Genomic DNA, 23,016 nt, shown 5'->3' with positions numbered 1-23,016 from the left:
ATGGAGCCAAATCTGGGCTTTTATGTGTTGACAAGTGAATCTCTGTCACATTTGATCATTTAAGATAAGCAGAACTTCCTCTGGTAACAATGCTATTATGATCTTCTTTTATGTTAAATATGCAGTGTCTGTCAGAAGTTTAAATCCACTTTGTCATGTTTTGTTGCCAACTTCTGACCCACAAAGAGGAAAACTCCCAGGAGACGATAATAAACGCTGAGTACAGAGAATTGGTAGATGTCTGGTCTGGGTGTGGCTCCTTTAACATGGCAGAGGACACGCTCAGATCCCTCACACACTCATGGTGTAAGAGTCGTGTTAACGTTAGGCTTCTAAAGCAGCATTTAAAGTTTGTTTTACAGTGGAATGATATTACAACAAATAACTTGAAAGATTTTTAAAATTGCACGTGGATGGACGATTGAATTTATTGTGAATTTTGTCTAATCGACGGAATCAAATCATACAATCTGTCCAATGCGGAAGTAATTCCCTGATCCACATGCAGAACCACACAAGCAGGATGCAGATGAAAAGGGTTAGTTGCAAGCTAAAGTACTCAAGATAAAATTTTACTTGAATACGATTGAATTTACCGGTGTGAAATTTTACTAAGTAAAAGTAAAAAGTACCTTATTAAAATTTAACTTAAAGTAAAAGTTACTGAGATGCTTTTAATGACCAGAAAAAAAGTTCCTCTTGTGGATTTCCCAAAGGAAAAGGAGATATTGATCTGAAACTGTCTTTAAACAAAGGAGCCAGAATCCTTCTCTGTCCCACCAAACCCTTTACTTTCATCAATACGTCTAGGAAGCTTCTCTGTGGTTTTCTTCTTTTTCACAATCTGGCACTTCTGATCTTCAAGTAATATAGTAATATCATCTGTATTGTCATTGAAACATACATAGACTAACAGAAGGATTTTAAAGTTTATTCTCTGAGATCGAGGGAGCCATGGAAGGACTTCAGAACCGGGTCCATGTTCTCTACGTTCTTAGTCTTAGTGAGGAAGCGGGCAGCAGCGTTCTGGATCAGCTGCAGCTGTCTGATCCACTTTTTAGGCAGACCTGTGAAAACACCGTTGCAGTGATCAGTTCTACTAAAAGTAAAAACATGGACTAGTAGGTCAAGGGAGCTGCAAACTGTCCAGGGTGGAGTCAGCAGAGAGAACTCATCCTCAGGAGAAGAAAGAACTAACACACACACACCAGAATCGTAACACAAACGGGCTTCATGTATGCATTCACCCCACTAACATTTTTCCTCTCCACTGTCACTTCATGCATGCTCAGTATGAGGGATTGCTGCAAAGCCATCAACAATGCAGACGACTGTCCACTGTGGCTCTACGCTCTTTCAGGAGGAGTGAATGCTGCTTGGAGAGACTTGATGCAACCTGCTGGGTTTCCTTAGAGAGGAAACTTTTATCCTGTTCTTTCTGGTTTGTTTTTGGTGAAGAACCTTGAAATGATGTGTGTCGTGAATTAGTGTCATAGAAATAAAATTAACTGAATAAGAGTTATACTTTTATATAAGGTTATATTCATTCAAAGGGTTGTTTTTCTCAGTAACCCAGTTCACTAAGTGAAACATATAGATTAAATAAACACAGACTGATGTTTTCAAACCTTTATATCTGAATATTTTTCTCCTTGTAGCTATTTAGAACAAATTATTTAAGACTAGATAATTACATCAGACCAACAGAAAATAGCTTTTTTCTGCTTTTCTCTGTTAGGGGTCGAGAAACGTGGGCTTAAAAAAACTATGTTAATACCTGCTTCAAGATTTTAAAAAGATACTTTTAATCGGACAAGTGAGGCACATCAGGACGCTGATTTTGATTTATTGAATATGACTGTATAGCCTGCATGTATAATGTAACATCTGTGCAGGACAGACAATTGATGATAGGTTCAAACTCAGCACAAGATTGAATATTTTAAAAGTCCTAAAATGAGGTTTTGCTATTTTTATTGCAACCTGGAGAAAATCTACTCAATCTATTGAGAGGGAGGATGGATGGATGGATGGATGGATGGATGGATGGATGGATGGATGGATGGATGGATGGATGGATGGATGGATGGATGGATGGATGGATGGACTGAAAGAGAGTTTCTGCTCTGGCAAATAATTCCCCTAATAATATTCTTATTATTATCAATAATAATAATAGGATATTATTATTATTATTATTATTATTATTATTATTATTATTATTATTATTATTATTATTATTATTATTATTATTATTATTATTATTATTATAACAGCCTATAGCTATATTTGCTCAATCACTAAAAGTCAGCGTATAAATGCCCTCAAGTGTCCCGCTCTACAACCCAGGCATTAGGTTCAGAGGGGCCCTCGTAACTTTTATCATAAATGAGTTTGTGGATTTAATTTAGGGGGATGACCAGTAACTGCAGGAAGACAGAGCTGAATGATAGCATAAGATGTGAGAGTGTTCAATTACTGTCACCACAGGTGTTCTCTGGGCTCAGGATGAGAGAAAAGGGAGCAAACCACTGTCAGGACTTAGTGTTAGACGGCACGTACAGCCTGCCAACGAAAGCAAAGGCAGGAATAGTGAGCTGAATCCCAACACCTGGCTCTAATGAGATTGGCATGCACACCCCGCAGACATTAGCTTCAACTCATCCGTGTGAAATGTAGATTCCTAGAGATGGCAAAACCAACAGGATTAGCTTCCCAGGTCTTTTGTCCACCTACTGTATTTTTCAGTGCCGCAGCGTTCTGCCTACCCCACACAATTATCAGAATCCCAGGAACCCTTCTCTGTCATTTTGTTAAGAAATATGGAGGAGTTAACTGTTCATATCCAATTATGCAGAGGAGTGGCTGTGTGTTATTGTTGTTTCACGGTTCTTTCTGATTCGTGGCGTGCCTCATGGTGAATCTGCCTTTTCACAAGATGCTATGCTCAACATCAAGCAATTAAAACTTTAATTATGCTGAAATGAGAAACTGTCTCTGATGCTTAATTTCTCATTTACTCATGTAGGAGAGAGGCCATGAAGTTTCATTAAGTGTTGCCCACCAGAACACAATATAGATCTGCTAGAAGAGCCAAATAAACTGCCGGCATAACGTTATTGTTGTTAGAGCTTTAAGATTAAGAAGGCACGCGCATATATGTTGAGCGAGTTCAGGGAGCCTTCTTTAAAAAAATGTTTGCACTTAAAGTAAACTAAATGATTCTTATCAAAACCTCATACCTACGTGTAAGCAGTCAATATCGACAAAATTTGTGTTTTCAAAGGAAGCCTTCTCAAACGTTTGTGCTTTAAACGCAGCATATCTTCAATGGTGCACAGTTGGGATTAATTTCATACCTCTCCTTAAATTTCTAAAACCATTAGCAACTCTTGGGCAAATGTATCCATTGATTTTAATCCATGAAGGTTTTTAGGAAACCCCAAGCCTGCTTTGGTTTGTCTGGCCACCCTGAGATAAGAAAATTAAATATAAACCCAGCTTTACCATAAACTGAGCAACAGACATCTTTTTTTTGCTTCTAGATACAGCAACTGTAATGCAAACCAATTATCTACATGCATGTGCCCTCTTTTAACAATGCTCCAACCTGAATATTGATGCAGTCTGGTGCATCCAAATTTACATTTTACTGTGGGACACTGAATACAAAGCGGACGGGATTCTTTCATTTTTAAGGCTGGCTCATACTTTTCAGGTTCAAGGACTGTGCTTATTGTTGCATAGCTTCAAAAGATTTTGGGGGTGATGAAAGTGATAATCTGCTTTCGAGTCACTGCCAACTGAGCTTGTTTCTTGGACCGTACAGGCTCCCCTTTGAATCAAAAATGAGGATTGCTTTCTTGTCACTGTCTGCCAGTCAACACGGTAAAGTGTTTGACTTATGATTGGACTCCCCTCTTAAGACTCAGCGACTGAACTGAGAGGGCTAAACAAACAGACAGCAGCCAGAGGAGTCCATCAGTATTCTGCTCTCATACTTGAACGGAGCAGCACGCCAGTCTGTTCGCTTTCTCACAATCCCACACCGCCATGCAGATTGTTAATATTCTTGTATGCTGAAATCTGCTGTGCCCTGTATGTCACAGCTGGCATGTCTTCCTGTTAGGTCTCTATGCTCCTGCTGCAGTTAGGGTGGTATTCCAGCTAAGGGAAGAAAACGTAGAATAACTAAGGTAATTGAGTTAATTTGTCTGACTACATGGGTGTCGCTGAGCCTGACTGTAAAAAAACACTAGCAAATCAACACATGTGGGAGATTGAATCCTTAGTAAACATAAACAGCTTATGAATTATTCTTCAGGCGTTCAGCTGACTTGAGGTGAATCTCAGAGCATGCTCTCATTTAATATTCCCCACTCATATTTCTTATACTGTCCTTTCATCTAATTTCTTTTGAAGTGCACACAGAGAGATTTAGTAAGTTACTCCAGGATTCAAAAGCGAGACATACACCCACCAGGCACTTTGTTGGGTACACCTGTCAATTGCTTCTTAATCAGCCAATCAAAGGAGAGCACCTCTGTGCATTCAGGCATCTGGATGTGGTGACGATGGCTTGCTGTCAAGTTCAACGCAAGTATTCGAATGAAGAAGGAAAAGGCTTAAAGGTGCCGGGCATATTTCCTTTGCACAGTAAGGGGCCCTTTTGACAATTAGTTAAACACTTCATATTACCTGAGGATTGTTCCCATCCCTTTATCAACACCCACCTTCTGATTATTACGTAAAGATAAAGCAGAATTACACAAAGCTCAGATCAAATTTAATTGGTTTCATTATTATGACAACAAGTTTACTGTCCTCCAACAGCCTCCACAGGCAACAGATCTCAGTTCAGCTGAGCTCCTTTGGGATGTGGTGGAAGGCGAGATTCACATCATGCTAACAGTTGTGCAGCAACAGTGTGATGCTATCATGCCACAATAGAGCACCAAAATCCCCGAGGAATGTTAAGCTCATGACAAGAAGAGTCAAGGCAGCTTTGGAGAAAAGAGTGGGTCTAAGGTATACCTAATAAAGTGGCTACTCAGTGTATTGTTGTAAAATCAATAACTTCAGCATAATATATATATATATAATTTTATATATATATATATATATATATATATATATATATATATATATATATATATATATATATATATATATATCCTTTACCTAAATCAGCATCTGCAGAATACCTGACAGACAACATCTTCACTGTTAACTAACAGTTTTAGACTTCATTAGCTATCCACAATGTAAATTAAAACAATTACATGTACACCATTAATAAATTGTCAAAAGTGACATTATGACTAAACATGCACACGGCTAGCTCCCATCCTTCAATCTGGATCTTCAAAGAGTTTTCCGACTTTGGCAAACCTCCCGGGAGTTCAGTTCTCTGCTTATCCTCTTTCAATAGGTATCCACTTTCTTTGATACATTTTAAAAGATAATTTCCCTGTTAGTCACAAAAAATTAACCTAATTATCAATGTTACATTTAAAAGCAGTTCTGAAGTTCATTGAGTTGTAACCCACTTTCCTCTTGCTGTCCTCTTGCTGCCCTCATTTAAAGGTCAGGTTTATGGTGAGTGTGACATGTTCTTTGAAGCTCTGCAGCTCCTCCAAAGTTACCATGGGCCTCCAGGCTGCTTATCTGATTAACGCCTACAGAGACCAGATGGTCGTTTAGATAAACGGTTAATGGATTGAACAGTTCTCTATGAAATGTTCAAAGCTCAGGACACTGTTGTATGAGATAATCTCAGAAAACTTATCTGCATAATAAAACCCCTGATACCTTTACAGCACAACTGGATTTATACTGAATCAAAACCAGCTGGACTCTATTTGAGTGTCTTTTGAAGGCAGTTGATTACCCTGGATTGTATTTAAGGTCATCATGCAAAAAGGGGGTACATCAGCATGCCACACTTTTCAGATTTTTGGTTGTAAAAAAAACATGTAAAGTAATTCAACATTTATTTTCCTTTTCACATTTCTGTACAAACTGTGTGTATTCTCTGGTTGTTAAAGGATGGAATGTTGTTCCTTCACATTAAGCCTGAGTTGCTCCATCGTTATGGGATATCGCTGCTTTTTGTCCATTCATTAGAAATTCCTCACAGTCACCTCATTTCACCTCCTTCACCCTGCTGATAAGGTCCAAACAAGTCAAACCAAAGAAGCCTTCTGTAGAGTTTCTTTAAATTTCTCTTTAACAGAAGATGAAAACCAGCCACTGGCATCCTCAGTTTGAGTGGCACTGTCCTTGATCCCACATGCCTGCTGCAGACTGAAAAATCAAAGCAGTCTATGCAAGCCATTACGGCTACCATATTATTAAGGTCCAAACATACAATACAGTTGTGACTGGGCTATGATTATTTACAGTCATTACTGTTCGTGCCCTGCTGTTAGCTCCTGTGGTCCATATAAAGCAATTAAAGTAAAAGGATGGATATGATATAACGAGGTTGTTTGTTTTACCCTGAACAAAAAAATGCTCAGATGTCATTTTTCTTTCTCTGGTCTTTTTGGTCGCATAGAAGATCAAGCACTCAAACATTCAACTTTCCTGCCAGTCTCCTAATCCGTTTTCACACAAGAACGGCACAAGAAAATGTGTAGACAATTTGGTCAAGACTTTTTCCACACTTGGCGTTCCCACATCCATATCGCAGTGGGGAATGCTGTGCCGGAGGAGAAGTCTTAAAGCAGAGATCTAAGAGAGGAGCAACCAGAGGGAGCGTAGAGGATCCAGAATGTGATGCAAAATGTGTGCTTTTAGAATGCTGAGTATGTGCTCATGTCATAAAGGAATCATTTATTAATTTACTAGACAGTGTCCAGGCCCTGTGATGGACTGTCTGTCCATGCTAGCGCTGCAGCTATCGGTTATTTTAGTAGTTAACTCATCCATTAATTCTTTTTCTGATCATTCTAAAAAGAGATATTCTTCATAAATTAACATACCTCAATAAACAAGTGTCTTGAACTAAAAAACAAGTGTTTGTTGTACATTTTAAATACATTCTAAATACACACATGTAAATAAAACTCAATTTAATGCTGAGAACATAATAATTTGATAATTTAGATCTATCTATCTATCTATCTATCTATCTATCTATCTATCTATCTATCTATCTATCTATCTATCTATCTATCTATCTATCTATCTATCTATCTATCTATCTATCTATCTACTTGCCAACACACTAGACAATATAACTGGGACTACAACTCTTATACTGCTATTTTTTTAATCTGTGTATGCGTTATTGATTGCCCGAATAATAATTAAATAGCAAAAAGTTTTTTTTTTTTTTACAGAACTTGAACCAGGGAATGCTTATACTATGCCACTTCAGGAGTTTTGCATAGAGCATATTACCAGAGAATGAAGGGTTTTAACCTTTGATGCAAAATGTATATATTATTGGTACAGTCCTGGCTTAATATCTGCTCTGACTTCGTTGCTTGTTCAGAATATGACACATTTTAGAGTCTGTAGACTCCAGTTAACGATTCAATTTGACTACTAAAATAGTTGATGATTATTTAAATAATTTTTAATGACAATTTATCCGATTTTTTTTTTCAGCCCTGATCCAGCCTGTAGCCAATCCCTTGGCTAGTGTCTGCTGTGATTGGTTCAAGCTTAACCTGAGATCCTGAACAGGATTTGGGAAAATATATATATTTGTAAGAATATATATTTTACTTAAACCACAGAGGTATGCATTTTTTAATTAAAATGAAAAATTAAATTCTCTACAGGCATATTTACTTGTTAGAAACACAACAAGCTTATGCAGTATCCTGCATTAAGCATTCTTTTCAAGCAGGACTTCTCAGCTCATAAAATATAAAATGGGCAGTCAGGTTGAAAACAACAATCCTAGGTCCACACATGCACAGGCTCTGTGCATGGATCTTTACTTACAGATTTGCAACCCGATTTTAGAGGAAGTAGCCGTGTTTCATTATCGTCTGCACATAACCTCCTTATCAAAGGAACAATGACACTTTGATCGTAAAAGATATTAAGAACTGCTGTCTTAATGCCAAAGAGAGGCCGACACTTTCACAAGTGGAGCATTTCTACTTTCGCCATAGTGCTCCGCTTGATTTATATATGCACAAAGCTTTATTAGATTTTATCCTGGTACTATTTTATGTTAAATGGACACAAAAACAGGAAGGTAGAGGAGAAATAAAGGAAGGAAGAGAAAAGATTAGACAAATGCTAAAAGTGAGAAAAGGTGACAAAAATACAGGAGAGAACAAGATAACATTCTCAGAGTCTACTTCTACACCTGCATACAAAGATATAAAAAGAACAGCAAGACCAACTAATAACAAGTACAAGTACAAACATCCAAAATATACAGTATTATTTAATATGAGATGTATAAAGTGACAGCTAAAGCTAATAATAGGGGTTTACTGTATATAATATAATATATATTGTGTAAGCCCCTGAATCCCAGCACCTGTAGGGGTTTGTGACAGTGCACTTGTATTTGTAAGGTTTATCCATAAGTAAAATGCTAAAAAGTGGTTGTGAGGAGCCAAAGACCCGCCCCCCAGAGTCCCGAGGCAGATTCCAGGAACAACCAGAACCCCGGACACCCGAAAGGGCCCTCAGAGCAAAGAGGCCCAAGAGAGACCAACACAGGGAAGAACCGAGTAGAGCCCCAGGAAACCCAGCAAAAGCCATAGTACCGAAGCTCGAAGCTGCGGCGACGAGCCTGTGGGCTCTTCCAGCAGCCGGCTACACTGGAGCTTATCCAGCCATGGCCCAAGGAGCCCAAAGCCCCGGGGCACCTGGGTCAGGTGGTCTTGCACTTGCACAGTTATTCAGAAAGCGAGTAGTCATAGCACTGAAACAGCTCTGGTGAAAGTCACTAATGATATTCTCATGGCCTCAGATAATAGACTTGTGTCTGTACAGTTGATCACAATATTCTCTTAGAAAGGCTAAAAAATGTGCTGTAGAGATCAAGGGAACTGCACTGGGTTTAGCTTTCTGACAGATTCCAGTCCATGACAAAGTTCAATATTATTTATTTTCTTTCCCATACATGCCCTTACATTTGTCCGGCGTTTAAAATCAGTTTTCCTCTATTCACTGCAGTTAACTCTGCAGGCTGGATTAGTCAGTTTATTTGGTCCAAATTCTCTGCGTTCTCTCATTCATCTGGCTGGTTTGTTGATTCTTTGCATAGTGGAATATGTTCTATGATGGCTGGAGAAAGATGAGTGTACCAAACCTTTCCCTCTGTTTAAAAGGATACTTCGGCTACCATCAGAAGACAGAAGACAACGGCTCAGAGGAAGAAGGCTGCCTACGTGCAGAAAGTGCTTACAGACTGTGGCAGCCAGAAGAGATGGTAGTGCATCTACTGGAGTAAAACCCACTGCTATTTGTTAAAGGTTCACGGTACAGTTAGAGTTTTCTCGAAATGAATGAGCTACCTTCAGGGTCAGGCATTTCTGGGGATTTCAGAGTTTTATGAATGAGAATAAAAGTTGCATACAACAAGAGCTATTAAGTGACATGATCGCACTGCTGTCAGGGTTACATTCCACCAATAGGGTTGGATTCCACATATTTATTATGTTCCATGTTTTGTATAATTACTAAAAAATAAACAACTGTCTTTTATTGTCTTTAAATGCACACCTTTTAAAATAAAAGCAGTAATCATAACACTGTGATACTGTGAAAATGTAATATTTGGCCTAATACTAGCCCATGCCTAATCAGGATTATTCTACTTGTATTAATTAATCACTTGGATTAATCGTTCATTTTGACAGCGCTATCCTGGTGTCCTGCAACGTTTAGATGTGTCCCTGGTCCAACATACATAAATCAAATGGCTGAACTAGTTCCTCAATATGCAGTCAAGTACTTCAGATTCCTGTTAATGACCTGATTATTTGACTCAGGTGTGTTGGAGCAGGGACATACATAACATTTGCAGGACACTGGCCCAGGAGGACGACTTTGACACACCTGGTCTAGTGTCATAGACAACCATACAAGAAAATTGTTATAAAGTATGCGCTGGACACACCAGTTGTGTTACATCGTACATCCATTGTCCTCCCAGAGTCCTGCAGCTAATCTTGAATGCATTTCACAGTCCAATAGAAGTTATTGATAATGGTATTCAATATATCTGCATTGTATATATGCATTTTCAATGGGCATATTTCTTTAGAAATATGTCTTTTTCAGGGTGGGGTAGTACACTATAACCCTCTGTGGTGGCCCCTATCCTTTTGTCCTTAATGGCATTTTCTTTTGGTAAATAACTTTTACTTATATTTTAAGTAGTTTTACTTGAGTAAAAAGATGAACTTCTGCAGAAATATTTTTAAACCATAGTATTTATACTTCTACCTGAGTGATAAAATGCGAATAATTTAGACAGCTCTGTCAATAATGGAGGGCCCCTGCCACCCCCCTTCAGAGATGACCCCAAAACCCAGCAACCAAATGGAGCACAGCGCCCCAGTCAGTTATGGCAGATGGCTGCCTATCAGAGGTGGGCAAATTAAGGATTAGCAAGTAAAAACCATGCCTAATTTTCCTTCAACCTGTTCATTAAACCAGTTGATTTTAAACCAAATGTGTCTTCTGCACTCCTACCTCACCAGCATGCAGGACTGCATCTGAAATGTTCTAATTATTGAGGTCAACAGTAAGAAAATGAAAACATCAACATCTCTGTGAAGTTTTGAAATGTACAAGGCACAAATGCACAGGTGATCTATTATTTATTGTTAAATAATTAGATAAATGCTATTTTGTTTTAAACACCTGATGTATTTAAGAGTTTACAAATTAATTGGTGAAATCATAATTGAGTTTTTTGGGAGTTGATTTCAATGTAAATAATTGTGTTAGATGGGCAGACAAAATCACAAAATACCGATTCACTTGTGAATAAATTTTTTTTGGATATCATGACAGAGTTTGTGATAACGGCAAACGTCGTATCTCGTATCTCTTCTCTCCCAGCCTGTCAGTCCAGGTGGACGTCCATGTCCTGGTAGGTCTGCAGGAGGTCCATCCTTTGTCCAGGTCCAGATGATCATCAGAGCTCTGGGATGTTGCTGTAGAACCTGACCCTGCTGTAAAATTTAACACCGTTTGATTGTGTATTAAAAAAGAAAACCAAATATAATGTTCCAAGTATGTGCTACTTTATTTTGCTTTATTACGTCCATTTGGATAAAATTCACATAATTTAATGGATGCTATGAGGAAATCTGAAAAGGTTTCAGGGGTATGACTATATTTACCAGTGACTTTATGCACAGATATCATGATCTCAGCAGACACTGAAAATTGAAATTTCATAGAATAAAAATGAAAGATCCTACAGCTGAAAATCCTTCAAATGACATTTCATACAAAGTTTACTTTTGTTCCCCAAGAGTAGGAGTGTTCTCATATATTCACAGCCAACGACGCTGCCTGTGAGCATATTGTTATTTGCAGCACTGGCCTAAGGCAAGACACACTAACCTGGATGGGAGCTAGCCAGTAAAGGTACAGAGAAACAGGTGGAGGTTAATTATCTTGCCCTGGGGAAACAGTGTAGAAGCAGTTTAAGTGTATTGTGGTCAGTCTGCTCTCTTTACCTCCATTAATGTTAACTAAATGTACACCTCCTCTGAAAAAGTAGGCGTAAAGACCTGGATCTGCTTATTTTTATGGAACAGTATAAAACTGTATATACTGCCGATTTATTTGGATTTTTTGTTCGTCTGAACAAAATACAACATTGTGCTTTGCTCATCCATACTTGTTATGTTGGATTTATATATTGTCCCACATCCATGAGAGGTTATGGTTTGGCCTTTAGTAGATCATATGACCCTCCTCAAGCAGAAACATTTATTTCAAAGCCTGTTTTGTCTGTAGCTTTGTTGTATGGCAAGGCAAGGCAAACTTATCTGTATAGCACATTTCAGTACAAAGACAATGCCAAGTGCTTTACGTGATTAAAACATAGGAAAATAGGATAAAAGCAAGCTGGAATAAAATGTAGAAACAAAACAAAACATGGAAAAATCTATAGGCTTTTATTTATTAAAACAGTTTAACGAGAACAGTCGAAGGCAATCCTCCTAAACTCCTAAACAAATCTGTTTTTAATCTTAATTTAAAGGTGTCAGGACTCAGCTGGCAGGGCCATGCAGCCTGTTGCCATCTTTGCTTCGTCCACAGGTGTTCGCGGTTGGCTGGTGGGCGGAGTAGGCGCACCTGCAGCTCGTCAGCAGCACCGGAGCTGCACTATAAGATCTGCACTCGGACAGCGGGTGGATGCCTGAGTGTTACCGTTGTGGTATGCCTACCAGCCTCGACCTCACGCCATTAGACTTTGCTCCCTCGCTAAATCACTACCCTTTGTGTCTCCCAGGTACCTCCTCGTGCTCCTTCGTCCTCCTTCGAGCTCCTCAGTCCTTCTCGTGTTGCCTCTTGGGATTTCCCCGTTCATCTCGAGTGGAGCCTAGCTTCTCGGACGAGACGCACTCCCGACGACTCCCAGGTTCCATCCGCTGTCCTGAATCCTCCGGTGCTGCTCGGACCTCTCGCCCCGCTCTCAGCCGCCCGGACACCTACGACCAACGTTCAGCTGAGTCCACACTGCCGTCCTCCCCGGTCGGGTTACTTGCACCTCGTGGTAAGCTTACGTTCCCCTGAATACTTTCCTTGGGGCTTTCCCTTCCCAGAATTAACGTTCTCCCCTTACCTCTAGATCGACCTGGTCCCCGCCGCCCGAGTTCCTGCCCGAGTATCTTCCAGCCCGCAGATTAGCTTCGCCGCCTAGCATTCTCGCCTGTGTAAACAATAAACCTTTTAAACTTACCTGTCGTAACCGAGTGTGTTTCTGCATGTGGGCCCGACATCTCAAGGCAAACATGACAGAAGAACACTCAGGCCAAAGCGACTCAGCAGGCACACTCGGTGGGGCGCTAGCGGTCCAGCAAGACCAGATCCGTGGGTTAGAATCCACTGTCGTAGGTCTGCAAGGCCAGATACAGAGTTTAGCCGGCCAAATTAACCAACTCACGGCCATGCTAAATGCTAGCCAGCAGGCAGCCGCTCCAGCCCCTCCTACTCCCGCTCCCGAGCCAGTCGTGTTTCCGGTGACGTCACCGCCCGATCCCCAAGCCTCCTCCCCTGCTCCGGAGAAATTCTCCGGAGACAGTGGTGACTGCGGAGGATTTTTGTTCCAATGTGCCCTAGTTTTTAACCGTTCCCCTCGCTTGTTTGACCAGGATGACGTGAAGATTTCTTTTATTTTACGGCTGCTTACCGGCCGAGCCCTTAAGTGGGCAGAGACCCGATTCCCTAATTGCCAGCAGTTTGGTTGCTCTTTTAACGAGTTCATTTCCGAGTTTAAGACAGTTTTTGCAGCTGAAGTTGATGAGGTTCAGGACTCTCGGCGACTTTTAGCCCTCCGACAGCGGGGCAGGCGCGTCGCCGACTTCGCTATTGAGTTTCGCACGGTGGCCGCTGCGGCAGGATGGGAGCAGCGCGCGCTAAAAACCGTGTTTTTTCAAGCACTAGATGAGTCCCTCAAGGACGAGTTGATGCGTCAGCAGGAACCTGCCACTCTTAATGAGTTTATCGCTTTGGCTATCCGAATTGATAACCGTCTCCGGGTTCGGTCCAGGAACCGACCCGTGGGTCCGCTCGCTTCCCGGCCGCCTCCTCCCGAGCGAAGCTTTCCTAGACCGGTCGAGTCACCGCTTCCCCCTCCGGAGCCCATGCAGTTGGGCCGGGTTCGGTTAACCCCTGATGAAAGGGAGAAGCGGATGACTTCCAAGCTGTGTTTGTATTGTGCCTCTGCCGCTCATTTTATTAAGAACTGCCCAGAGCGGCCAAAAGAGTAGGTCCGCCGGTCATTCCGGAGGGACCGGCGGACCAGTCCAAGCAAACACTAGCTTCTCCTCCGCGACTTTGTTTAAGGGCTGCGATTGTCTCTTTCCGAGACACCTTTTCGTTTTCCGCTCTAGTTGATTCAGGGTGCGATTTTAATTTAATTGATCAAACTTTTGTTCAACGGGCTGGTTTTGAGACCGTCCCACTTACCTCTCCACTTCAAGTTTCAGCACTAGATGGTGGAGTTCTGCCCAAGATTACCCATAGAACCACGCCATTAGAGTTGGTCGTTTCTGGGAACCATAGAGAACGGCTGGTCTTTTTTGTGTTCCCTGTTAAGCACGCGCCCTTGGTTTTAGGTTTCCCCTGGTTACAGCAGCATAACCCACATCTAAATTGGGCAGAGCGGCGAGTTGAGACCTGGTCGTCCAACTGTCACGCCGTCTGCTTACAGTCTGCGGTGCCTTCGTGTCAGACTCCCGCGAAACCACTTAGTCAGGTAGATCCTGAGCTCTTAAAGTTGGTACCCGAGTGTTATTATGACTTAAGGCAGGTCTTCAATAAGACCCAAGCTTGCTCCTTGCCGCTGCATCGGCCATACGACTGCGCTATAGACCTTTTACCAGGTGCCCCGCTGCCGGCTAGTCGCCTTTATAATATCTCCCAGGCTGAGCGCCAGGCCCTGGAGAAATATATTAAAGAGTCGTTAGCAGCCGGGCTGATCAGAACCTCGTCTTCCCCTTTAGGAGCAGGGTTTTTCTTCGTGTCCAAGAAGGACGGTTCCCTACGCCCCTGTATCGATTATCGAGGGTTAAACGCCATCACAGTAAAAAATAAGTATCCTCTCCCACTCCTTTCCTCAGCCCTAGAACCGGTCCAGTCAGCCACGGTCTTCACTAAGTTAGACTTACGTAATGCTTACCACCTGGTGCGGATCCGCCGGGGAGATGAGTGGAAGACAGCTTTCAAGACTCCACTGGGCCACTTTGAGTACCAAGTCATGCCGTTCGGCCTTTGTAACGCCCCAGCAGTATTCCAGGCTCTGGTCAACGACGTCCTCCGAGACTTCCTCAATGTGTTCGTCTTTGTTTACCTTGACGATATACTCATTTATTCCAACAATCCCACAGAACATCAGCATCATGTTCGGCTGGTCCTGCAACGCCTGCTTGAGAACAAGCTGTTCGTCAAAGCTGAAAAATGTGAGTTCCACAAACCCTCTGTGTCCTTCCTCGGCCTCATTTTGGAGGGGGGAAGAGTCAGATCCGACCCCGAGAAGATCAAGGCGGTCCTCGACTGGCCGGTCCCCGAGACCCGGAAGGAGCTCCAACGATTCCTGGGCTTCGCCAACTTTTACCGTCGGTTCATCCGGGGTTACAGCCAGATCGCCGCCCCTCTCCACGCCCTCACGTCGGTCAAGATACCTTTCTCCTGGAACCCGCAAGCGAATACGGCGTTCATGGACCTCAAGAGAAGGTTCTCCCAAGCACCTATCCTCATCCACCCCGATCCAAAGAAACAGTTTGTGGTCGAGATCGACGCCTCGGACACAGGAGTGGGTGCGATTCTTTCCCAGAGCTCCGACCAGGATCACAAACTGCACCCCTGTGCTTTCTTCTCTCGACGGTTGTCTCCCGCTGAACGAAATTATGATGTGGGCGACAGAGAGCTGCTCGCAATCAAACTTGCCCTGGAGGAATGGCGCCATTGGCTTGAGGGGTCCGAGCAGCCCGTCCTCATCTGGACTGACCATAAGAATCTGGCTTACATTCAGACAGCTAAGAGACTAAACCCCAGACAAGCCCGCTGGTCCCTTTTTTTCTCTCGGTTTAATTTGTCTATCTCCTACCGCCCCGGTTCGAAGAATCAGAAGCCAGACGCTCTGTCCCGCCTCTACTCACCTCCCGACGCTGAGAAGGAACCTGCAACAATAATTCCTCCGTCTTGTGTTTTTGGAGCCCTCCAGTGGGAAATCCAGGACGTAATCTCCCAGGCCCAGCTCACGGATCCAGACCCTGGAACCGGCCCCCCCAACCGAACCTATGTCCCCTCCTCAGCTCGTACCCGAGTACTACAGTGGGCTCATTCAGAGAAATTCTCGGCTCACCCAGGCATTCATCGAACCCGTTCCTTTTTGTCCCGGCGGTTCTGGTGGCCCTCCATGTCCCAAGATGTCAAGGATTTTGTTCTCTCGTGTCCCGTGTGCGCTCAAAGCAAACCCTCAAACCGGCCACCTGCGGGTCTCCTTCAGCCTCTGCCTGTCCCAGAGCGCCCCTGGTCCCATGTCGCCCTGGACTTTGTTACCGGGCTTCCCTCGTCTCAAGGTATGACAGTCATTTTAACAGTAATCGACCGTTTTTCCAAGGCCTGTCATCTCATACCCCTCAGAAAATTACCCTCAGCTCTCCAAACGGCCCAGCTCCTGGTCAAACATGTATTCCGCCTACACGGAATCCCACAGGAGGTTCTGTCTGACCGTGGTCCCCAATTCATATCGCGGGTATGGAAGGAGTTTGCCGTGGCCCTGGGGGCCCGGTATACCCTAACCTCGGGCTACCACCCGCAGACCAACGGTCAGACAGAGCGTTTGAACCAGGAGCTGGAGACCGCCCTCCGCTGCCTCACCTCACAGAACCCATCCGACTGGAGCAAATATCTACCCTGGGTAGAATATGCACACAACAGCCATGTCTCCGCCGCAACTGGAATGTCCCCCTTCGAGGTCTCTCTGGGTTACCAGCCACCACTACTCCCCGATGACAGCAGACAGATCGCCGTACCCTCAGTAAAGGATCACATTGACCGCTGCAAACGTTTCTGGTCCCAAACCATCCAGGCCTTAAAGGACACCGCCGAGAATAACCGCAGGTTCGCTGACCGTAAACGCATCCCAGCCCCGAGTTATCAACCAGGTCAACAAATCTGGCTCTCCACCCGTGACCTCCCCTCCCGAGCAGCCTCACGCAAACTGTCCCCACGATTCACGGGCCCCTACGAGATAACCTCCATACCCAGCCCCACGACTGTCCGTCTCCGCCTCCCATCCCACTCCCGAGTTCATCCCACGTTCCATGTCTCTCAGATCAAGCCAGTCAACTCCAGCCCCTTGTGCCCTCCGGCCGAACCCCCACCACCCTCCCAGGACCATCATGGACGTCAGATCCAACGGATCGTGGCCTCCCGTCGACGAGGTAAGGGGTTCCAGTATCTCGTCGACTGGGTGGGCCGCGGTCCCGAGGATCGGTCCTGGATCCCGGGCTCCGCCATCCCGGACCGCTCATTCATTGACTCGTTTCTCTCCTCTCGTCCGTCTACGTCCTCCTCTGGGCCGCCAGGTGGCGACCCTTGAGGGGGGGGTGGTGTCAGGACTCAGCTGGCAGGGCCATGCAGCCTGTTGCCATCTTTGCTTCGTCCACAGGTGTTCGCGGTTGGCTGGTGGGCGGAGTAGGCGCACCTGCAGCTCGTCAGCAGCACCGGAGCTGCACTATAAGATCTGCACTCGGACAGCGGGTGGATGCCTGAGTGTTACCGTTGTGGTATGCCTACCAGCCTCGACCTCACGCCATTAGACTTTGCTCCCTCGCTAAATCACTACCCTTTGTGTCTCCCAGGTACCTCCTCGTGCTCCTTCGTCCTCCTTCGAGCTCCTCAGTCCTTCTCGTGTTGCCTCTTGGGATTTCCCCGTTCATCTCGAGTGGAGCCTAGCTTCTCGGACGAGACGCACTCCCGACGACTCCCAGGTTCCATCCGCTGTCCTGAATCCTCCGGTGCTGCTCGGACCTCTCGCCCCGCTCTCAGCCGCCCGGACACCTACGACCAACGTTCAGCTGAGTCCACACTGCCGTCCTCCCCGGTCGGGTTACTTGCACCTCGTGGTAAGCTTACGTTCCCCTGAATACTTTCCTTGGGGCTTTCCCTTCCCAGAATTAACGTTCTCCCCTTACCTCTAGATCGACCTGGTCCCCGCCGCCCGAGTTCCTGCCCGAGTATCTTCCAGCCCGCAGATTAGCTTCGCCGCCTAGCATTCTCGCCTGTGTAAACAATAAACCTTTTAAACTTACCTGTCGTAACCGAGTGTGTTTCTGCATGTGGGCCCGACATCTCAAGGCAAACATGACAGAAGAAACTCAGGCTTTCAGCACCTTTACAATTTTCTGGAAGTTTGTTCCAGATCAGTGGAGCATAGGAACTAAATGCTGCTTCTCCATGTCTGATTCTGGTTCTGGTTCTGGTTCTGCAGAGCAGGCTGGAGCCAGAAGACCTGAGTGGTCTGGAGGGTTGATGCCCTGATAACAAGTCTGTGATGTTTTTAGGTGCTAATTCAGGGATTTATAGACTAACAGAAGGATTTTAAGATAAACACATGGAGTAGTTTTTCCAGATCCTGCTGAGACATCAGTCCTTTAATCCTGGAAATGTTCTCCAGGTTCTAGAAGGTCCACTTTGTAATTGTCTTTAGATGGAGGTTCAGGTCTGAGTCCATCACTACACCCAGATTTCAGGCCTGATCAGTGGTTCCTAGCTGTTAACCTTTGCTGTTATTATATTAAACTGATTTCTATTATGTAAAATTAACATCTATTACAGGAAACCTCACAGATTTCTGGAACAAGATGTACCCTATGCTCTGACAGCTATATCTCTTTAACATGTATTTTAAAAAAACACTTTGTGAAATTTACATATAATTATGAAGTGTTAAATAAGTGCTTATCACTGGCTTGACTTTACAAACTGTGTTAATTTATCTTTATGTACCCGATGGAAGCTGAAATGAGACCAGATCCAGAAGAAGAAGAGTATTACTCACATAATATATGTCAACATGACAGTCAAATAAACACAGACATTTCAAAACCTTTATGGCTTTTATTAGAAATTTCATTCCATAAAGCCTTGAATGCCGATGCCTTCTGTTTGCATGGATGGCAGAATGATGCCAACTATAACTTTTTATTGCTCGCACAAGGTTGTTGTGACAACAATATGTCTGTGCTTATTGTGAGGAAAATATATGAAATTGGGCTGTCAAAATCAGTGAGGCAGAATGAAGGCTGTATGTTTCAAAGAGCAGGCTGTCTAACAACCAATTTGTTGCTGTGACTTTTGGAGCATGGCCAGGGGTTTCTGTAAAGACAGATTTTATTTTTGTATTCTTCTTTTGGAAGATCATGATAATGAGCTGATGGAAATGTCAAAAATAAATTATTAATTGAGTTACGATAGGAAGATGAGGGATTGTTGCTGATGCCCATCTCCAAAAGTCATACAGCAGGAGGTGGAGCACACATGGCAGGTTTCAGTTCATCATAAAACAACACAGAGGCATGCAGAACAAACAAACATGCACTCTGATGGTCATTTAAGGGAGATTCAGATAGCCCAATAATCTTAGCATGCATAACTTTTGGACTCTGGGAGGAAGTTTATAAATGCAGTAAGAACCTCCACACATTAACAAAGAGACTGCAGAAACTCAATATAAATAGACCTACAGCTGAGATATGAAATCAGGACTGGTGTAAGGCAACAGTCCTGATAACTATAACCTGCTATAACCTGGATACAGTTCACTCAAAAGAATAGGATAAAGAAATGGAGAATCATAGAACATTATACATGAATTAAAGCTGGAGATTGCATTTTAAAGCCTTCAGCGTAACCAAAAGGCTCTGATGAAATTTAAAAATGGTAAACAGCTTGTACCTGTATAGCGTTTTATAAAGTCTGACAACCCTAAAGCTCTTTACACTACAGTCATTCACACCCTGACGGTGGTGAGCTGTTAGTAGCCACGGCTGGTCTAGGTTAGACTGACAGAAGCGAGGCTACCATAGACAAAGCCCCATGGCCTTCATTGGCTTCCTGTTAAATCAAGAATAGAATTTAAAATTCTTCTTCTAACGTATAAAGCCCTTAATAATCAAGCTCCATCATATATCAGAGCTCTGATTACCCCGTATGTTCCTAACAGAGCACTTCGTATGGAAGTTAGGGTCATTCTGACCCTGGCTCTCAGCAATGGGAGTAAAGAAGGGAAACATCTAGATGTCATTGTTTAACTGTAATGTTCCAAGTAGCGGAATTAATCGCTCTGTTTTTGTACTCTTTGTGATAAACATTTCCCAGAAGTTTAGTCCAACTGCCAAGATGGACGTCATTAGCTTGCAACACACACACACCAATGGAGACACACAGACTCTTGTGTTTAACGCACACACATCTGTAGGCCTTAAAGAGGCAAGCTCTGGATATGAATGTTAGAATTCTCTGCTGGAACCCGTTGCACGTTCCAGGTGTAATAAAGAAGAATTCTCGTTGTCAAGACAAAAGGAACGCCATTTTCTCGAGTCTTTCTTTCTTTCTTTTTTAAAGGTTAATAGTTAAATAATTCTCCCACATTCGCTCTCAGACTGCAGGTCTGCTGGTGGTTCCTAGAGTCTCTAAAAGTAGAATGGGAGGCAGATCCTTTAGCTATCAGGCTCCTCTCCTGTGGAACCAACTCCCAGTTCTGATTCTGAACCCCTTTTTCAGGTTATCATGCCACGCAACAACTATTAGCTAGGCTAATAAGTCCCCACCCAATCATCCCTGACAACTATTTTATGAGCAGGAAAGTCGTGGTGTGTATAAAAACACCTAAATACATGCATCTGTGATGAGTAGAAGCAGCCTCTGTATTACATTGTGGTGGTTTGCTTGTTTGGCTTCTTTTGGGCTTGTTTTCATGGATCAAGTCGCTTGTTTCTCTCACAAGATTAGTGATCTTGTGTGTGTGTTTGAGTGAGTGAGTGAGTGAGTGAGTGAGTGAGTGAGTGAGTGAGTGAGTGAGAGAGAGAGAGAGAGAGTGTGTGTTTGTGTAAGGACGAGATAGGATCTGAGTGTCTGATTACAGCACAATGATTGACTTTGCATCTTTAGAAAAAAGTTGTTTTTTGGTAAATTGTTTGCAGAAAACCCTGTAAAAATTTCACTGCTCTGTATTTCAACCAAAGTTTAAACTGTTCTACGTTGTGTTTCTCAACTAAATCATGTTGAAATGAGGCTTCCGGGATGTTATATTCTTCCAAAATGATTAGTATATTTGTCTTTGTAGTTTGTACTAGTTTGTCCGACCATCCGGGAAACCCGGGCTCTGGGAAAATGTGACGTCATTTGAGAAACGTCGAATTGAAGGTTGGAACAAGAGCCGACAAGCGTGAGTGCCCCACCTACTGGCCTGGAGGAGTTAAACTCTTAGCTGTCTCACCTCTACCAATTCTCATTTATCAGTATTACAGTATTACCACAGCAAACAGGCTTAAGTCGGAGGCTACCGGACTTTCACTCAGTACTTTCTGAGCACCTATCCGGGAGTCTTTTTCAATTCCGGTGGCTCACACTTAAGCTCAAATGCGAGCCAGCAGACGGTACTGAGCGAAAGTCTTGTTGTCTTCAATTAAAGCCTGTTTGCTGTTGCAGCTATCTCCTTTAATTTAGAGAACCAAAGTTCATCTTAAAGAGTTTAGAATGAGGTCAAATCAGTTTTAGGATGATGTAGAACAACAACTGGCATGTGTTCAACCCATTCACAATGCAACTCAGAGTTAGATAAAACATTATATGATGAAATAACTTAAAGAATGATTTGCCGAAATAAAAATCTATAACCTATTGGACACTTGATTTTAATGAATGCGTTTATTTCGACAGAAATAACTAGATTTGTATGAGTAACTTAAGATCAGCACCTTGAATCATCTTATTACAGGAAACCGTTTCATAAATAATCCTGCTTTGCCTTTCCTTAAGATGGTAGAGGGAGGGTTTAAAGGGACAGACCACCAGATGTTAAGGTGGAAGTACACCCGAGGTGACTAGTAAGTGCAAGGCAATTAGCTTGATTTTTCTTAAGTTCCACAAAATACCATTAATCAACATTAATGATCCTTATTACTGTTATATGACCGCTCGTGGCATTATCACACAATAATGTAATGTCCACAATATTTCACAACACATTACCGTGACAGCAGGTTGTCTGGCCTTCGGACACTGCTTCTCTGCGCTGTTTCAGGGAAGTCAGGGAACGCTTCAGCTCAGGTCGATGAAAGCTGGGGAAGGAGCTCATTTTGGGATCCAGGCGCTCTGGGGAAGGCCTGCCGGGTCTCCGGTGGGGCCGTGCCCAACGCCGTCCTTCATTCATGCCCATGTAGACTGCTCTGTCACAGCTGGGTCAGGCGCTCGATAACAGCATGCTGGCTTTAAGACGGCTCTTAGGCCGGTTCTCTGGTTCAGCTTCTCCCTGCAAAACTCAGAAAAAGATAACAAGTTGCTTCTGAGGGGGGGTCTTCTTACGCACCTTTCACAGGGACAAACTGTACTTAGCCAGTTTGAAGAAATCTTTGTTCATTTTAACCTGTAAACCAGACAGAGCAGCTCCGCAATATGAATGTTGGTGGTGGGCCACGTGAAAAGATATCGAGTTTGGTTGGGGCAAAGGCTTTGTTGGCCCAGGGAGGGAGCTGTAGTGGTGTGGCATGCGTCCAATTTTAATATTTCTCATGGCTGTGAGGCACAACATCAGTAACTGGTAATCATGTTGTAATATTTAGCACCTTTAAGGGAAATATTACATAAAACAGAAGGGGGGGGTGTTATTTTGGTCTCATCACCTGCTATACTTTCGAGAGAATGAGAAGGTGGAAGAAAAGGGATGAAAGTGAAACTGTCACCACCCGAGGCGTATTTAATATAAACAAACAAATTTAGTCGTGTGCTCTTAAACCCCGATCTTTCCCAATCTCTGCACAACCCGATCAAGGGTTCAATAATAAATTATCCAAAAGATAGAATAAATAGGTCTCTGTAAATAAGTATTTTCTCTCAAAAATCTTGTTCCTCCAGAAAAATGGAAATAAATTCATCAAAAACTGTCTAACACAAAAATTAATAAGGCATAGCTTTCACCGGCGTCTTCTGTCCTCCATGCCTTGCATGGAATCTGTCTGGCACGTCACCGATTCCTCTGATTGTCATCCAATAGATTCTCCAGGTGACCTTCTGTACGGTTTGATCAGACAAATGTATATTATTTTTCTCCTACTTGCT

General features: G+C 43.2%; 1 protein-coding gene across 2 annotated transcripts; it reads left to right on the top strand.

The window, feature by feature from the left end:
- Window positions 1-16,853: 16,853 nt before the first annotated feature.
- Window positions 16,854-17,986, top strand: LOC118557562. Of its 2 annotated transcripts, XM_036127770.1 has the most exons (3): window positions 16,854-17,462; window positions 17,538-17,801; window positions 17,877-17,986. In XM_036127770.1, the coding sequence occupies exons 1-3, from the start codon at window positions 16,998-17,000 to the stop codon at window positions 17,946-17,948; spliced, it is 801 nt and encodes a 266-aa protein (XP_035983663.1). In that variant the 5' UTR covers window positions 16,854-16,997; the 3' UTR covers window positions 17,949-17,986. The 2 variants fall into 2 exon arrangements, with proteins under 2 accessions (XP_035983663.1, XP_035983662.1); XM_036127769.1 differs by having other exon boundaries at window positions 17,538-17,986.
- The last annotated feature ends 5,030 nt before the right edge of the window (window positions 17,987-23,016 follow it).

This window comes from Fundulus heteroclitus, chromosome 23 (assembly GCF_011125445.2).
Source record: "Fundulus heteroclitus isolate FHET01 chromosome 23, MU-UCD_Fhet_4.1, whole genome shotgun sequence".
Lineage (NCBI taxonomy): Eukaryota > Metazoa > Chordata > Actinopteri > Cyprinodontiformes > Fundulidae > Fundulus > Fundulus heteroclitus.
The sequence above is the reverse complement of the archived record's forward strand: the minus strand, read 5'-3'. Positions and strand labels throughout refer to the sequence as shown.